The sequence below is a fragment of the Lagenorhynchus albirostris genome, chromosome 12 (assembly GCF_949774975.1).
Source record: "Lagenorhynchus albirostris chromosome 12, mLagAlb1.1, whole genome shotgun sequence".
Lineage (NCBI taxonomy): Eukaryota > Metazoa > Chordata > Mammalia > Artiodactyla > Delphinidae > Lagenorhynchus > Lagenorhynchus albirostris.
This window is the reverse complement of record NC_083106.1, coordinates 10,069,777-10,088,650: the sequence shown is the minus strand read 5'-3', so window position 1 is coordinate 10,088,650 and position 18,874 is coordinate 10,069,777. Positions and strand designations below refer to the sequence as shown.

The window sequence follows — 18,874 nt, the reverse complement described above, 5'->3', positions numbered from 1 at the left end:
AATAATAATGATAGTAGTGGTAATAATAAACAATAGTAATATTAAAAAGATGAAACAAGTTCCTTGCTTGCTAAAATTAAAACTTTGCAACCCAAGGTGAGCTATCTGTGTGCTTATGTGAGAGGGAGAGGGAGAGGAAGAGAGGTGGGGGTTGGAGAGCTTTTCTTCCTACAGTCTGCATTTCATAAATCCTGTGACATGGTTTTGGAGAACAATTTATTTATTAACGTCTGCTTCTCCTTAATGTATAATAGGTAAAAGTATGCATAATCGTTGTAGTTGGTGTATTGGTCTTTTCGGGCCAACCAAAAAAGAGACACAGCAATCTTTGTAAGTAGAATAGTATCTTTATCCCTTGAACATCAATCTAGGCAAAAATCATTTTTTCTAAAAGCATCGAATTCTTGGTAATTTAATTGTGGACAAATATTGTGATTGCAGATTCCATCAGATTCTTCTCCTCCTCTCACTCCCATCTGCCTTTGGGTTGAACACCTCACAGATAATTTTGCTTTTCCCATCCCTACCTAGAATTGGAGGCAAACTTGATATCATTTTAATGTTTTATTATGGTGAAGGTATGGTATGTATGATCACTGGAGAAAATAATGGATCATTCTGCATCACAGTTATTCAAATGGAAAATTAAAACTGCATGTCCTCCTCCCCTTGTTATTTCAAAATAAATTATAGATGGATCAAATATTTAAATGTAAAAAATAAAAAGTGAAACGTACTAAAAGAAAACATGAATGAATATTATAAAATCCAGGAGTGGGCAAGACAATTTCCAGCGTGGCACATATTCTAGAAGGCATGGAGGGAACAGATGGATAGATTTGATTATTTATAATGTCAACTTTCTGTTTTAAATCCAACTTTAAAATTTTAACATGTCAAAAGCACTTCCCTAATTTATAAAATATTTCTTGAAAAGTTGAGTTTTTCATGGTTATGCAGTGGTCAATCATATATAATACTTTGTTTAACCAGTCCCTATTTTTATACTTTTTTCTAATTTGTCATCATTTCAAATAATGATGTAGTATTCACACTTAATGTATAAACACTTGATCACAAATCAGATCACAAAGATTTCTCTAGCAAATAGATTGCTGGGTAAGTGGGTATGAATATGTTTGAGGCTATTGATGTATAATGGAAAACTCTTTTCTGGGAGGGCTGTTCTTATTTACATACCCATCACAAGTGTTGAAGGGTCTGGTTGTACACACAAGCGCTGACTACTATACTTTTAAGCTTTGCCAACTTGAAAGATAAGACTTCTACTTACATTTCTATGATTATTATTGACATTGAACAATTTATAATGTTATCATTGGCTTATTTTGTTAACTAATTACTTTTAATTGAACAAGAAAAACACATGCGTTGGTGAAAAAATTCTTACATTGGGAGACAAAATACAATGAAAAATAAGTCTCTCCCTTGAGGCAATCACTGATGTATTTCTTACATATCTTTACAAAATAGTCTAAGTGTATCAATCATATTAATCGACTCCCACTTTTATTTTTAACACAGATGTTAGCTTACTATGTACACTATTCTGATTCTTTTCACTTCATGTGATATCGTAGAAATTTTTCCTTATCTACACAGATAGACACACCTCCTTTTTAACAGTATTATAATATTCTACTGCTTAGCTGTATGAGAACTTATTAAACACCCCCTTGTTGATGGACATTTGGTTGGTGGTGGTTTTCAGCTTTTTAGTGTTGCAAACAACTCTAGTAAACAACTTTGTAAATCTTTATTTTTGCACTTGAATATCAGTGGAATTCTTGGGTTTACACCTAATCGCATGCGTATACATTTTGGTGGATACTGCCAAATTGCATTTTATTCCAATATATGTTCTTATCAGTGCAAGACCATGATTTGAGTGATTTCCCACATCTTTGTCGATATTATAATTATCTAAGTTTTTAATCTTTGGTAATCCATGGTGAGAAAAATAGAACAATGTTGGAAGTTTTGACTTGAATTCTTTTTATTATGTGTAAGAATCTGTGCACATAATTATAAATCATCATTATTCATTACTTTATTTCTTTTTGTGAGTGTGATCCCGATTTTAGAATCTTTATTAAAATGGGACATAGTTTTGTCAATTTTTTTTACATATATGTTTTTATTCTTTTTCAAATTCTTTTCCCATTTAGGTTATTACAGAATACTGAGCAGAGTTCCCTGTGCTATATAGTAGGTCCTTGTTGGTTATCCGTTTTAAATATAGCAGTGTGTACATGAAAATGCTGCTGAATATTTGTGTTTTCTGCTTTAGAGATGAAAGTAAAAAAGGCTTTGAAAGTGATTCAAGAAAGGGGAAGGTACAACCACTGTTACTTCCAAATTCATGAATTCACATTTTCCCAATTTTCTTAATAGAATGATTGGAAATTAAAGTGTTTTATTTTAATTTTGGCAGAGGGAGGGCTTGTTAGGGTAATTGGGAGAGAGAGAAGCCAATTGAAGGTTTTTTGCTTGATTAGAATGAAAGAACTGTGAATGGTGTAGCTGCTTCTGAACTTGGCGGATTGAATTTCCACAGTGGTTTTAGAAATTCTCTACAAATGGAATCCTTTTAGGCATGTGAAGTGTTGATTGTAGCATCATTTGAAAGAAGCATGGTTTAACGGTAAGGGCTGGACTTATCCTGGACTTAGGAAGTCTCTGCTTTGTTAGCCCACACAAATCCCTTCACACCTTATACCTCAGGACCCCTTGACAGGTTCTCTCTCCCAGTGATGTCAGGTATGCTTCTCATCAGTATATTCAGAGTCATCTTTGGCATTTGTTACAGCATCTGTGTGGAGAAGGAGAACATTGGGTATCATGTCCTAATTTTAATTTAGATAAACCTGTGACCTTTTTTCTGGATGATTTTATAATATTGCTAGTTTTAAATCTCCCTAAACTGAAGATTAAAAAGAAAAATGACACCATGAGTAATCTCGTCTATTCATTTCTGGATTGAATTTATTTTTTAAATGAATGTTTAAATACATTGTACCCAATTAATAATAATTTAGTGAAACTCACCACTTTTTATCTCATACAGTACTGAGCACATGTCTTACATGTAGTAAATATCCAGAAAGTCTTTGTTAATGAGTTAAGTAAATGCAGACTGTCAGCACTTTATCCTCCCACTACATTATTAAATCTTTACACTTAGAATGTACTGATTTTTTCCAGTTGTAAATTCTTGTTTTAACTTAAAATTGAGACTACATCATAGTAGTCTCAATTTGCTGATGATGGTTGTCTAATAACTAAAATCCCATCAGATAAGCACAAATCTACTTCTAGCTTATTTATAGGAATTATAGATGTTGGGCTTATGAAATAGAAAATACTTATCCTCCTTCTGTTTTCAAAAGATTCAAATTTATGATAAAAGAACAAAAAAGCTTAGCTGGTTTCTGTTGCTAGTTAAGTCTAATGACTACCACCTGAAAATCATGTGTGACAGTTGAAATACTCCCTTACTCCCACTAGAGGGGGATTCCTTCCAACTTAGGTAAAAATGCTATTAGATACAACATGAAAACTTCTGTATGACATTGATCTTTCTTTTTTATTAAATTGAAGTTAATCTCATGTTTTAAAAATCAGCTGTCCTTCTGTAGGTATTGCAATTAAAATCTTACAGGAATAGAAATTATAAAGGATACTGAACTAGAGTGCACATGTATTTAAACCATAGTGCTTTTGAACAAACCGTAAATTTTTGAAAGTTGCTTTAATTAAACTGGTTAATACTTGGGAATCTCAAAACATCACTTTGAGCCCTCCTGGAGATAAAATCTAGGGTAGAAGATGAGGCTGACCTTTTGAGATCCACCTCCTTACTCCAGTCCCCAAAGTCTGTCTTCGTCTCTGTCTGCTGACATACCACATGGAGAGTTCCTAAATTTCACTTGAAAGTTTTGGTTTGCTATCATCTCAAGTTGTCCAATATATTAAAGCCATATCTTTAAATAGATTTCTATTTGCCATTGAATTTTCTTACTACTTTGACTTTTCGTACTGTGTTAAGCAAATGTAGAACTCACTCTGGAGATGATCTTTGCAGATTTAAACATACAATATGTTCTAAAAGCAATTCTATACATATTAAAATATCATATCAAGGGTGAATGTACCTAACACTGAGGTATGCAGATATGAAGTATGTGTATAATTCAAGAGTAAATGTCATATTGTGTTTATAGTAGCTGAGATTTGGTGACTTTGTTGCTTGTGCTTTTCCTTAACTAAAGTTTCCAATGTCGATTAGAAGTTTTAATGTAAAAATATTTGAGGCTAGTAACCTAGTGTTGTGAAAGGCAGGACTTAGGAAATTCAAACATATGTAAATTGCAAATAACTGAGTTCTTTTTTTTTTTCCTTAAAGACTATAAGAAGATCTTGTTTCTAAGTCTAACAATTAGCTTTGGAAATCTAAGTGTAAACACAAATGCTGTCAGTGAATCTTATAATGATCTTGTGCTGTAGTTATCCAACATTTCAGTCTTTAGCCTAAAATCACGTTTGGTATCAGCAACATATGGTTTTCATCAAAACTAGGCTGCTCGTCTTCTCAGTATCATTCATGCGTTTCTCTTGCCTTGTGCACCAACCTCTGTCAGGTACCAGGTGGTGGGTGAGCGTCACTTTCAGTAGAGCAGTTGGAGAGTGCAATTTGTTTCCTCATTTCTTCTGTGACCCCTTTACTTTCATACTGGATGACAGTCTTATTGCAGTGATCTTCCTTTCTGTATTTTCTCCCCCCCCAAGGGAAAAATCCAGTTTTTTTTTTTATAGCAAGATACATTGGATAGCCTGTATGTTTTCTACTTAAGTGTCTACCGCAAATGCCTGACTTTAAGGTGTTTAAAACTAACAGTGAGAGAATTCCCTGGTGGTCCAGTGATTGGGACTTTGCCTTCCAATGCAGGGGGTGCAGGTTCGATCCCTGGTCAGGGAGCTGGGTTCCCACATGCCTAGAAGCCAAGAAGCCAAGATGTGGAGCAGAGGCAATATTGTAACAAATTCAATAGAGACTTAGAAAATGGTCCACATTAAAAAAAAACAAAAAACCCCACTAACAGTGAAGCCAGGTAGTCTGATGTTACTGCCCCACCTCCACTGTCTTCCCCAGACACTTAAAAAAATATTCCTATTTGTTCTGTTGCTTTCTTTCCTTGCTCTTTTCCATCATATACTGGTACTTTGTAGTAGTCAAACTTGAATGCTTTATACACCAGACTGAATAATTAGGTTTAAAAAACAGTAATTATCAATACACGTCTTGTTCCACACAGCTTTTAAAATTCATGTTAATGAGCTCTGTCTTCTAATGCATAAGACTGACAGGCAATTTTGAAGTTTTGCCATCATTTCACAACTTGTTGCTTAGACTCTGCCTGCCTCTTCCTGAGTATTGCTTTCAGGAAGTCTTGCTCTGCAGCATTCCCGAGATTCAGGACTACCCACTCTGATGTGAACGAGACAAGAAATTACTAGCAGCTTTACAAGCATGATGAAATTGCTTTATGGAGCATAACTTTCCCCTCACTGACAGTAAAAGTTCAAAAAGTTTATGCGACATCTTGTGATCTAAGTGAGAAGCATGATTCTCCTAACTTCCCAGATCATTTTGAGGAACTTCTACCACCACTTCAACATGATAGCAAATATATTAATTTGATAGGTGCTCACCCTGTTATAAAACTGGAAGCCAGGGCAGTGACCTGGATTTATACCCACTCATGAAGAGACTCACAGGTCTCTCTTTCTTGACACCTGACATAAGTTGAACACCAGCTTTCTCAAAATTCTCAGTTCTGGGCCATGCCTGTGCTCTGGTGTCTGCGGTTAGACTCAAAGAAGGCTTTTGATAGTGCCTGAATTATTTTTTTCCTTATGATTTCAGGTTGAAGTCTTGACCTCGGAGGATACTGCCTTTGGACTCAAGGTGTGTAGTCTGATGTAGCTTCTTGTGTAGGTCTCATCAGCTCCCCTAAGTGGATTGGAAGGCTCAACAGAGAGGACTTGTGTTTTTTTAATCAAATGGAGAGGTCCTAAAATCTTCCAAAGTTTCAGATTTCCCTGTTATTGGGATTAAGATCAGATTATGGTAGTATTTTCTTTTCCTTCTTTCTTTGTCGTGGTGAATATGAGAAATAGTATAGGAGACCAAGAGTTGTATTTAGTAGTAAATGACTTTTAAATTTGAATTAGCCATGGAATAGAATTTACTGAAATTCCCACGCCCCCAGGTTGGGGGCTGTGAAATTCAACCACTGAATGGTATCAGAATGCTGTGTTTAGTTCATAATTCTAACTTCATTCATTCATTTATTTCTTATCCCCGCTTCAAATATTTATTGGACCCTTATGTTCCAATCACAACTAGATGAAATCTCAGCTCCTGCCCTTGAGCTACTCAGTCAGTTTGTAGGTACAGGCCTATAGACAGATAAATTATCCTGTGGTGTGGTTGTCCCCATGCTGAGTTATGCCAAGGATGTGGAGTGTGGTGGAGTTGATGGGAAGGCATTCTCGGAGGTTGATCCCTGGGCAGAGCTTGAGGGCTTGGCTTGTATTTAGGCAAGAGAGGACAGGAGAGATGAGAGCTGTTTTCAGGTCAGAGGAGATCCATGAAAAAACTCAGAGGGAACGAAAAGTAGTTAAATTCTGCTTCTGTGGCAAGCTCTAGGGTTGAAAAGGTTAAAGATTTGAATTTTATCCTACAGAAAATGCGTAGCTATTACAAGATTTAAAGTCAAGTAGTGGTTAGATCTGCAACCTAGGGAGATGATTTGGGCCGCTTTGTGGAGGATGGGTTTGCCAGAGACCAGTGAAGGGGTTGACTAGGTCAGGTGAAAAGATGATGTGGGCCAGAGCTGGCATAGTGGAAGAGGAAAGAGATCCTTAAGAAGTAAGTCTGCAGGACCTGAAGATCACAGATACGCAGGGTAAGGAAGGCAGAGGAGCTGAGGGTGAGATCAAGGAATAGATTGGCTGCCCTGAAATATAGAGCACAGACGGAGGAGTCACAGATTTTTAGAATCGTAGTCTTCCAGACCTGTAGTTCTTTTTATTAGATTTACTTGCCTTTTGTACATATTTGCTAGTAATTCTTAAGCCACGTAACTAAACTGGTGAGAAGTACTTACTAGGTAGGGGAGCCTGACTTTCCTCTCATGTAGCTGCATAGAAGGACAGCCTAGGCGCCATCAATTACTTTGCAAATCACAAGTCTCGGAGGGTAGTTGGTGAAAACTTGAGAGCGTAAGGTATGGGTGCTCTTACCTGACTCCTACTTTCCTTTCTAGATGCGTGGCATTTTGTTAGTACAGTCAAACTAGTTGTGCTGCAAGTACAGGTGGAATGACGTTGTAATACTACCAAAATCGAAACTGTTTAGAGGTTATAAGCTTAGCAAGGTATTACATTATAAATAAATATAAATTAAAAGTAAAAAGACATTAACACTTTATAAATATTTAAATATTTGGTAAACTAACTCAAGTTTTATATCCTTTGTTTTTTTTGCCTCTATATCTACCAAAAATTACTAAAAGAAAACTAATTATAAATAGAGCTAATTCGGTATTTGCAGTATTTAACACAGGGTCGTCTTCTGCATTTTTCATTGTTTATTAAATACCCAGCATGCATGCAGAATATTCACTGCATATTTAATAAACCTGTAGGGTCAGTTCTTGTGAACTCATCTCCACAGTCCTTCATGCTTACACTGCGTTTGCAGCAGGACTGTGGAAGGTTTTTATGCCAGCAGCTCTCATGGCTTGCCCCACTGTGGAAAGGCTTTGCATTTGTTTTATGGCTAAACTAGCAGATTGCTTCTGTAGCCTTAAATTCAACTTGTGGGAACACAATTTGAAATTTTTTTCCATGATTGAATGATTTTTAAAGAATTAGATGCTTTTCACTTTTGCATATCTACTCAAAAGTGTTCATACAGGTAACTATTATCTGTAAGTCAGCAAATATATTTTTATCTTGTTTCTTCAAAGGTCTAGGTATTCAGTATGGGTCAGGTTTTTGAACACTTATTTGCAGTTGATCTTTTCTCCTGTTTCTATATACACTGGGAAGAATAACTGAAATCTGACTCACTGGTAACACATTAATGGCATCGTCTTGGTGGATGTGGCGTGTGTGTCTATATCCCATATACGTCTCTGATCCTTTTAGTGATCTTTAATGTGCCTTTGATCTTTCTTTACTTTTTCTTTTGGACACTATCTAATTACTCGTTTCTTGTATGCTTCGTTTTCTCCCAAGTCGAACTAAAATCTACAAACTTAATATTTACTTAATGTCTATGAGCATGAATTAGTGGAAAATGACTTAACTGTGTTGGGACCCAGAGGTGCAAACGACCTATTTCTGTTTATGAGTGTGGTGAAACTATAACCCAGGAATACAATTTTGCAGTCATTCAGAACTGTCATGCCTATTGTGGCTGTTTTAACATTAATTTTTTAAAGCTAATCTAATAGGAAGGAAGTATCTGCGCTCTTTCTTCTCCTCCACAAAACCTTAATTTTGCACAAATCCTGACTCATTGTTTTATTAGGCTTATCTCAAAAAAGGTAACTTAGAATTTGAACATTTCAACTGATTTCTAGTGGTTCTGAGTTTTGTAACTTTGGCGGTTGTTTCTATACAGGTCTAGTAAGATGCTTAATTAATTTAAAATTATGTATACTTCTCACAAACAAGAATTTCAGTGAATAGAAGAGGTGTTTGAAAATAAAAAAATGAGCAAAGATATTTGGAAAGGAAAGTTCTGCAAACTATAAACTGCTGATCTTGACGTCAGCTGTGATCAGGACTTGAATATATTAAAAGTTTATAATTCTATAGAATAATAAATCAGGAATCTCCGAGGCAGCCAACATGGGTTGGTTCTTTTTACAAGAGAAGTACGCCTTCTATGTCATTAATATACTAGGTAAAGCTGGTAGTGATAATGAGACGATAAATCAGCTAATCAAATATATATATAATGATATTGTTAAACATAGAAAAAGGCTAAAAATTGGACTTTGTTGCCTGTGAGTTCTACAAAGAAATTTATAGTAGGGAAGTAAAAAAGAAATGAATGAAATATCTCTGGGTTGTTAAAAAAGAAAAACTATGTAAACATAACTTTTCCATAAATTTCTTAAGAGATCTTAATCAGAATCTAAATAAATCACTTAAAAATTTCATGACCACAAATCTTTTGCCCTCTCATTTGTTGTATATAGCTAAGTCAACAGTTATAAAGAAGCAAGATTTATTTCACTATTAACTTAAATATCTTTGCTAATCTTAGTTCTGCAGTTACACTCATTGAATTCATTCGGTCATTCTAATGCATTTCATTTAAACAAATACCTGTGGAATAAACGTACATGTTTATTTATGTGCTGGGAATGCAGTAGTAAGAATAATAAACCCTTGCTTCTGTGGACCTTACATCCTTTTTTTTTTTTAATTTACTTATTTATTTTTGGGGGGGCAGCGTTGGGTCTTCATTGCTGCGCGTAGGCTTTCTCTAGTTGCGGCGAGTGGGGACTACTCTTCGTTGAGTTGTGTGGGCTTCTCATTGCGGTGTCTTCTCTTGTTGCCGAGCACAGGCTCCAAGCGCATGGTCAGGCTTCAGTCGTTGTGGCTTGGGGCTCTAGAGCACAAGCTCAGTAGTTGTGGCTCGCGGGCTCTCGAGCACAAGTTCAGTAGTTGTAGCACGTGGGCTCAGTAGTCGTTTCTCGCGGGCTCTAGAGCACAGGCTCAGTAGTTGTGGCGCACGGGCTTAGTTTGCTCCGCAGTATTTGGGATCTTCCCCGGACCAGGGCTGGAACCCATGTCCCCCTGCATTGGCAGCAGGCGGATTCTTAACCACTGCGCCACCAGGGAAGTCCCAGACCTTATATTCTTGACACAACTTTTGGAATGATCTTATTCCAGGCAGGAATTCTAGAAGAGATGCAAATTTATATTCTCCTCTTGTATATAATTTTTTGCTACTCTATGGTATAAATTGCTTTAATTGAATCTATTTGTTGTATTCTACAAAATGGAATAGAATTCCAGTTTGACTTATAAAACTTACAAATGACAAAAGGATTAGTCATCTGTAAACAAAATTTCAAAATAAAAGTGAAATTCATTTTGTCTTTTCAAAAATAAGGTACTTTTAATTGTGGACAACTGTCTAGGTGGAGGATCATACTTGGCAGTGACTTCAGTTACCTTTGGACTTATTCCTTTATTTTGACATCTGGCCATTATGAAAATCATCTGTATTTTCCTCCTTCATATAAAAGTAAAAGTTATGTTGCAGTCTAACTGCTTGTCATAACTGCTTGTCATAAGGTCTAAGAGGGAAATAGAACACAAAATTGGTAGCGCATCTCTGAATGGGCTCCCTTTACTAAACAACCAAAAAAGTGACCTTGGGGAAAAGCGGGAGGAGGCTCACTTGCTGTTTTTCTTTTCTGATCAGTTCATCTTACAGGAGTCAGGCCTTATTAGTTCTCACTGCATATTCTGGTCATCTAGAACTGTGCTAATAATGGTAGTTACTACCATGTGTGGCTATTTAAATTTACATTAATTCAAATTAAGTTTAAAATTTATTTCTTCAGTTGCGCTAGCTAGCTACATTTCAATAGCTACATGTTGTTAGCAGCTACCATATTGTCATAGTGCATGTACTTGAAGTGCATTTCCAACTTGAAAGAAAGTTCTGTTGGCCAGAGCTGGTCTAGAAAATAAAAGTTCCAAGTGTTCGTAAGACACATTGTAACATAATACATTTCACAATTAGAATAGAAATTTTTTTAATTGATAAAAAATCCTGAGGATTAGAGCAGATTAGTAGAGAACAGAAGGAATTTGCTCTTTTGGTAAAGTAGCATAAAGCAGAGGGGATGTTCTGTTCAGTAAAAATATATATAAAAAATATAATAAAGTTGGCATTTCCCATTGGATTTTGAGAGTAGAAAGGTTTTAAACTGGGTCATGAAGTTAGGCATCCTTCTGGTTCTGACTGTTGTAATGCGTCATTAATTCATTGATTTACCTGGGGTTATGCCTGGGGGCTAGGAGTATAGTATTTCAGATTTAGAATGTTTAGCGTCATGTAATAAGAGCTTCTACCTGTTCAAATATCCTTTCTTTATTAATGTAACCACATGAAAGCATACATTAATATGTTTCTGTTTTTTTTTTTTTCCTTCTTGTGAAGCCATGTTAACTTCAGTTCTTCTAAACTCTTTCCATCTTCTTACCAGGATGTGTCTTCTAGTGAATTTACTTGGCTAACTCTCTAAGAGGGGTGTGAATATAAGTTAGGTGTAAAAGTATATTTAGGGTAACAATGTCGTTGAAATGAACCAGCAAACATTTTCTTTTTGAAGTTCATAATCATATCAACTCATATTACTTTTCATAATATAAAGGATTTATTTTTGCATTTACAATTCTTTATTTAATGAAAATCTACTGGAAATCCTTAGAGGAATAAAGGACCAAGCTTATTCTTTACTGTTTCAGCCATTGAATCTAAGTTAAAATGAGAATATATATATATTGGTAAAGCAAAAGAATTTTCTGTTTCTCCGTAGAAGAAAGACTGGAGGAGGAAAAACAAAATCCATAGCAATTCTCAAGTCTGGATTTGGGAACCCATGTTGAGTCCTTCCCTTCTTTTGTTAGAGAATTTCCCAGCCTCTCAGTCTGCCACCTGCTGGTGGTTCAAACACTTACATGTTTGATTTTTAAATAAATCTGCTTTTTTCTTCTTTAGGAGAGATTTGGGGGAAATGTTCTATTTATACTCACCTGAAATATTTTGGTGCAGTTTTACTTGTCATGTTTAATTATATTTTTAAAAGCTATTTTAGCTTCTTTTTCAGCTCTGTCTTTAGAGGATTATGTAAATATAAAATTTAGAAAAGACAGAATATTATGAAGGCCAAAGCATATACCACTAAGAGATAAAGACAGACTTATAAAGGTCTTGAGGTCTTGAGTGCCATGAAAGGGGTTACTTGACAGTTGTTGTGGGGACAGGAGGGTCTCCCCTAATTTCTGAATTTGGATGAAATACGGAACAGCAGCCCTTCTCTGCTCTTTTGTAATTAAGACTACTTAAGTGGAAGTGAGCAGACCTAGAGTTTACTTTAAGTCATAGTATAAGATTGGAAAATTGATTCCTTGCTCTCACTAAGGTTCTTTTCAGCCCTAAAATGCCACAGGTCGTCTGTATTCATCAGGTCAAACCTTCAATTCTGTGCTCATTTATTCTTCTTCTGATGTCTCCCTGCGAGTGCTTACTAGTTTAAGCTATTCTCATTGTGTTGGGGGAAATATAACTATTTTTTGTCCATAAACAAACATTCCCAATGAAATAAAGCCAGGCAAAGATTTTAAAAAGAGAAACAAAGTAGAGGAATTTCATTTTCTGCCATCTTCATCTCCTGTCCTAACTTCCCTTGGAGCCTCCTTGACTAATTCTAGAGCCTTAGATTCATGGGTCAGTTATTTGTTCATCATTTTCTCAAAGAGGAAAAGTACTCCAAAATATTCATCTCAATTTACTTTCACGATGACTAAGGCTGAGGGAGGGAACAGGACTGATTTTAAGCCCTATTTAATGACAAAGTAGGAAAAAAAATTCAAGTTTCTGCCTCCCGGGCCAGTGCCCTTTATACAGAATTACAGCAATGCTTATTTTTAGTCTTCCCAGTACTGGAGCTGTAGATTAGATTGAATCTTACAGTATTGACATTTTTACAGCTTAAATTGCCAACAGTGTTGGCAATTTCATATGACTCAATCCAGTGTATTAGGGCTCTCCTATATCATTTTAGATCCGCATTCAGTAGTGAAAACAGTTTTTCTTTAAAAGCTGTTTCCCCCAATTGCAGTGTGTATGTGCATACTAGTTGAAATATCAGGTGATCACAGATGTTTGTGGAATTTAATCGGCATGAAAGGACTCTAAGCCACATAGTCCAATGAAGAATGTGTGATGTTTCCAGAATAGGCTCTGACAGTATATAAAAAATCAGAAATATTCATCATGACCACGTGGGTTCTTAGTGTGGTAGGAGCTCCATTTCTTCTAGACCAAATGCTCTGTCAGGTGATGGTAGAGGGCAGACTCTTCGGATGGACTTCCTGACTGTGTGGCGTGGGTCGCTAGATCTCCTAAGTATATTTGTACAAAAATGTTTGCCCTGATGGTGGTGAATGAAGGAATGTGAGTGGAGGCTAGCAGAATTCATGCCTGCTTTTGTCAGACTTACATTGGTTTTTAAGAAAAGATGGTAGGAATTAAGCACGGCCTCAGGTGCTGCAGATCTCAGAAGTGATCTTTTTAAGGGAGGGAAGAGTTATGCTTGAATGAAAGCTTATTTACTTGCATATCCTGGCATTTGATTGACTCTGTTTTTCTGCTGGGACATTATTTTGGCACTCTTATCTGAGGACTTAATTTCTAGTAATAATCAAAATGTGCATATATTCTCCTTATCCCCACCCTGAAACACCTGTTCATTGGGATGTGTACAGATAATTAGAGACACGTCTGTGGGCTTGCCTAGAAAATTCCTTAGCATAGAGTTACTGTGACCATATTAATAATCATCAAGCTGCTTAAGATTTTGTTGGGAAGAAGCAAAGCAGTTATTCTAGGGGAGATGGGGGATGATTTTGATTGCATGTGTTTTAAGTTCTCTCCTATGCCAAATTTTAAAGCCAGTTTTGTTTCTTCAGATGGTGAAAACCCTCCTCCTCCCATAAATCTGGCTTTTACCCAAGCCATGTCAATTTTGCAAGTCAGTTGAGAATGTCAAAGTGACTGGTGTTGAAAGAGCCAATATGTTGGAAGATGTTTAAAGCCAAGTAGAACATTTATATGAATTAAAGAATATATTAGGATATGATTTTTAAAAATCAGATTTGAAAAAAAAAACCTGTTGAATTAATACTTGCGTACCAGATGTATCACTGATACATACTTGTAACAGATATTCCCCAATAAGCAATAAAATTACCATTTTACAACTGAAGTAATCTATCCTGTGGGTCCATTTGCAAAGATATGCCAACGAAAATACATGCAGAGTTCTTGAAGTAATAATGCAAATAAAACATTTCATATTGTAATTTTAAAACAACAGGATTAGGAAACAAAAAGTCTGGGAGACTATTTGTTGTGTCTAAATTCTCCTTTTACTCTGGTCTTTTGACAGTTGGCTTTTTGATATTGTGTAATTGCCTTAGTGTCTTTGTGTGTACTGAAGGACTGAATTATCTGACAGAGTTGTGGTTGAAAATCGTACAAATTCTAAATAATAAAAGTAATAAGTATATCTTGTTTGCTTCATTGCAATAATTGCCTATTTTCATACTTTCCTGAATTCTGCTGGTGTCGTGGCTACCATTGGATCACAAAGTAGAGGGTTTTGCCATGTATAATTTATTCATTTGTGCACAGCCAAAGCATCCGTGCAGTGCGCAGTGATTGTGTGGCCCTGTGTGCCAGGTCACCGAGACCTGCTGCTGAGATTCGCTGCCCACTTTGCCCAGCGAGTGGGCACTGGCCTCCAGATGAGCGGGGAAGCCTTCTCTCCAGGCCAGAGCATACCTCAGGTGTGGATTTCCTTTGGTCTTAGATGGAAATGTGAAAAGGAGTGATGAAGGTGAGGAAGGGAAAAGTACAAGAAATAGTAGGTCTCATGCTCTATGTGATCGAGATAGAGTAAATTAAATCCTACAGAAAATTTCATTTACTTCTAGCTACACGTTGCAATTTAAGGCGCTGAATTGGCTGCTTCCTAAGAAGCTACGTACATTTTTATAAGAAATTCCACTTAACTTCCCTCCACTCTTCCCAAATTAAATTTTCATTTCAGGATGACTTTTTTGTGTCTCACTGAAGGGGGGGAGAGGAGGTGAAGAATGGAGTAGCAAATGAATACATATTATTTAAAATGAGAATTCAGGACTTCCCTGGTGGCAGAGTGGATAAGAATCTGCCTGCCAATGCAGGGGACACAGGTTCGAGCCCTGGTCCGCGAAGATCCCACATGCCACGGAACAACTAAGCCCATGTGCCACGACTACTGAGCCTGTGCGCCTAGAGCCTGTGCTCCGCAACAAGAGAAGCCACCGCGGTGAGAAGCCCACGCACCGCAATGAAGAGTAGTCCCCGATCGCCACAACTAGAGAAAGCTCGCGCACAGCAACGAAGACACAACGCAGCCAATAAGTAAATAAATAAAGTAAAATGAGAATAAAATGAGAATTGGGTATAGGCCTAGATTGGATATTACACATTAAATATCATGGTAAAATCAATAAGCTTATAAAAAGTATTCAAACAAATTTCCTGAACATTTGTCAGAATTTTAAAATATGTGTGTTTATTTATTGTATCTTAAATTTGTGATTATGTTCTTCTAAGTTTCTCACATTATATTCCTATTTTTGTCTCATTTACTTTTTAATCCCCTTCTCAAGATGTAAGCATAGTTTCTTTATTCGTGGTAATGTGTTAACCTGTATTTAATATTGTCATAGTTTTAAAAAAGTTATTACATACAATTGCAGTATAAGAATAACAACAGATATTCAATTAAAAAGTATTTCCTGTGACAAATGAGTATTTTGGAAAGAAGCTGGGAAATCCTGATTTTTTAGGATGAAGAAGATAATCTTCACCATGTAGACATTTGAAGGGCTTCAATTTTGAAAGTAAATAAAAAATTTATAAAAAATTTAATATTTTGTTTTACCTTATATGAGTCATGAAGTAGAACTAATGACATCACTCATGAAATGACTGTTTTTTGATTGACAGTGGAATTTTTCATTTTGTGCTATTTAATAGTATGTGCAAACATCTGGAATCACAAGTATTATAAAGACATGCAGGTGCATGTTGTAAATAGTTCCCGCTTGTGCACATGTATGTGTACATTCTTTTCTTTTACATAGAATGTATGGAGAAGTTGACCTCCCTAAAGCATAAGTTTGAAAAGGAAGGAAATGGAGATCTGCCAGGCTTGTTGGCTAGAGTCATGGACAAGAGCAAGGCCTGTCTGAACTGCCACTCAGTTTTTATTCTGCGAGTTTGCAGGGTTGGTGATTAGAGTGGCTTTCGCCCAATTATGCTGTGATTATTCTGCTGCACTGTAATTGACTGGGGAGATATGCTAATACCTGTCATTTGGGATGATAAAAGATGAGCGGGGGACGCAATGCATTATTTAGCTGGCTGTGTGATAGATGAGGGATGCGCAGAGTGCTTTAATTGCTGAGAAGAGAGGTTAAGCTGAACGAACGGATGAATTAGAAATGAGTTTTTTTATGGCTTGTGGAAAAGTGAAATAAAGGAAAATGTGCCTTAAACTAAAGCAGCAGATAGAAGTGAGCACAACGAAACTAGATCCAGGCAGCTTGCTTTATCAATTTAAATATTAACGAAAAATGTTTAGAGTTCAGTAAATAATAATTGGAAGGAGAATATACAATAGATTCTCATATTAAGCAAAAAAAAATTGTTAAAGGAATTGTTTTTATTTGTGATTTGTAACCTCTTAAATTCATACTGTATGTTAGATTATACTGAAATGTAATATGCAACTATTCTGAATTGCATGCTTTGTGTCTTTTGAATGTTAGCTTAGAGGTATCTAGATTTCTTGTGCCTGTGTATCCTTCAGTAAATGCAGGCAGGGAAGGCAAGAAAGAAAAAAAAAAGAAGAATGTTTATATATATATCAGGAAAATGTAATGATATAATTGGTGAGAGAGAGTGTATAGTTAATTCTTCAGTGACAGGATTGAAGGCAGCCAGTGGTACAGTTTTTACATGCTGCACACTTAGGTATTGGTATTTTTATGGCAAATAAATTCATGAAAGTGTGGTATTTTCCCTTTCGTATTGTTTCCTTTTGTCACGCCCATGTCTAATCTTGTATCTGTATTTCACAAAAGTATTTTAAAATACTCCATTGTAATCTGCATGGTCATTTATACGATTTGATGTTAGCGTTTTGCGTTATTTTATTTTTGTGCATTTAATAAGTAGGTAATTATTTTAAGAATGCAGTCAGGCTAGCAGTTTGTGGAAACGGACTGTTAGAAGCTGAAGGCTGAGGCCTTGCCCACATTGTCGGCTTTCAGGCACATTCTACTGTACCAGATAATGATGTAGGAGAGTGTTGTTGTCCCCAGCTGTCCTATTTTGTCTTGTAGATGACGCAATGAGAATACAGGTTGAATCGCAGAAGTTGTGTTTTTTGTAAAATGAAGAAAATGACCCTTATATATTGTTGAATTATCTCCAGACCGTCCAGCTTCTCAGAGCCCGTGTGACTCGGCTAATAGAGCAGAATTTATCAGGGAATAGCTTTCAACCAGGTTATTGAATGGTAATGGATCTGTCTAGAACAAAGCATGCCTATTGGAATGGATGTCAGCTGTAGAGAGATGCTACACTCTGCTACTCCAGTAAGTTTTTTTTGTTTGTTTGTTTTTTTGTTTTTTTTTTGTTTTCCGGTATGCGGGCCTCTCACTGTTGTGACCTCTCCTGTTGCGGAGCATAGGCTCCGGACGCGCAGGCTCAGCGGCCATGGCTCACGAGCCCAGCCGCTCCGCGGCATGTGGGATCTTCCCAGACCGGGTCACGAACCTGTGTCCCCTGCATCGGCAGGTGGACTCTCAATCACTGCGCCACCAGGGAAGCCCTCCAGTAAGTTTTGCTGGAGCTGATGGCTTTCCCCCAGTGTAATTGACACCTCTTTTGCACATTCCTTCTGAAACTCAGTGAAGTTTCCTTATGGATGTTTTTAATCAGTGTCCTTGGAATTCCCAAGTAGACTCTTGTTAACTACCTAACTCTTTCAGAAAGATATAATATTTAAGGGCTGCTTCTATAGAACATCTTGTAAGGCTAAGTGGAAGTTATAAAGGAAAAGATGCAGTTAGCATCAAAGAACTTAAAATTAAATGGACAAAGGTAGGACAAACACAGCAACTTATGAACAAACAACAGCAGCGAAGGACAGTTTTTACAAGCTTTAGTTACACTAATTTAAAATTTCATGTTTTAGTTAACATCACCTTTAGCTGACTCCGTAATGAAGGATGACAGCAGCACTTTGGAGATGTGGTGTCTTGGGCTTTTTTCTTGTCAATTGTATAAAAAGTAGTATACAAACCTATTTAATTTTGTACATCTTTTAAAAACATTACTAGCAGTTTAGTATTTTTCCTTCCTGGTAGGCAATTATTCAATCCTGAGACATTGTGCCTGAATCTTGACTATAATTATCATCACTTGAATGTGAAAATGATTCTTTCAAGGTCCTCAGTTTGAAAGGTTTTGCTTTGTTTAATGTGGTCAGAAAAAAACAAATCATGTTTGTGGCTTTTGTTGTTGCTGTTTACTTGATGTAAAGTGTCTCACTGTAAATTTGTTGATAGCACGAAATTGTCCTTTTTTACACAATTGGATGTCTGGGAACTGTGATGTCACCATTCTTTACCTTAGATTTAAGTTCTTCCCCTTGGAAATGCTCTATCTTGAAACTGAATTGTAACATGAGACAACATAAAGCTTTCTTAAATGTCCTTAGCATCCTTTAATACACTTACTGCCCAATAGAAGGTTTTTGTTTTTGTTTTTTTTGCGGTACACGGGCCTCTCACTGCTGCGGCCTCTCCCGCTGCGGAGCACAGGCTCCGCACGCGCAGGCTCAGCGGCCATGGCTCACGGGCCCAGCCGCTCCGCGGCACGTGGGATCTTCCCACGTGCCGAACCCGT

General features: G+C 36.6%; 1 protein-coding gene across 6 annotated transcripts in view; it reads left to right on the top strand.

Annotated features, from left to right (window-relative positions):
* ARID1B (AT-rich interaction domain 1B) overlaps positions 1–18,874 on the top strand; it is a 411,101-nt gene that overhangs the window by 235,644 nt on the left and 156,583 nt on the right. For 5 of the 6 annotated variants that reach the window (XM_060168356.1, XM_060168361.1, XM_060168358.1 and 2 more), the window contains one exon: positions 5,948–5,989. The exons of the other annotated variant lie outside the window; for it this stretch is intronic. In XM_060168356.1, coding sequence (XP_060024339.1) covers positions 5,948–5,989 — 42 coding nt within the window. The remainder of the gene's footprint in view (positions 1–5,947; positions 5,990–18,874) is intronic. 6 annotated transcript variants of the gene reach the window in all.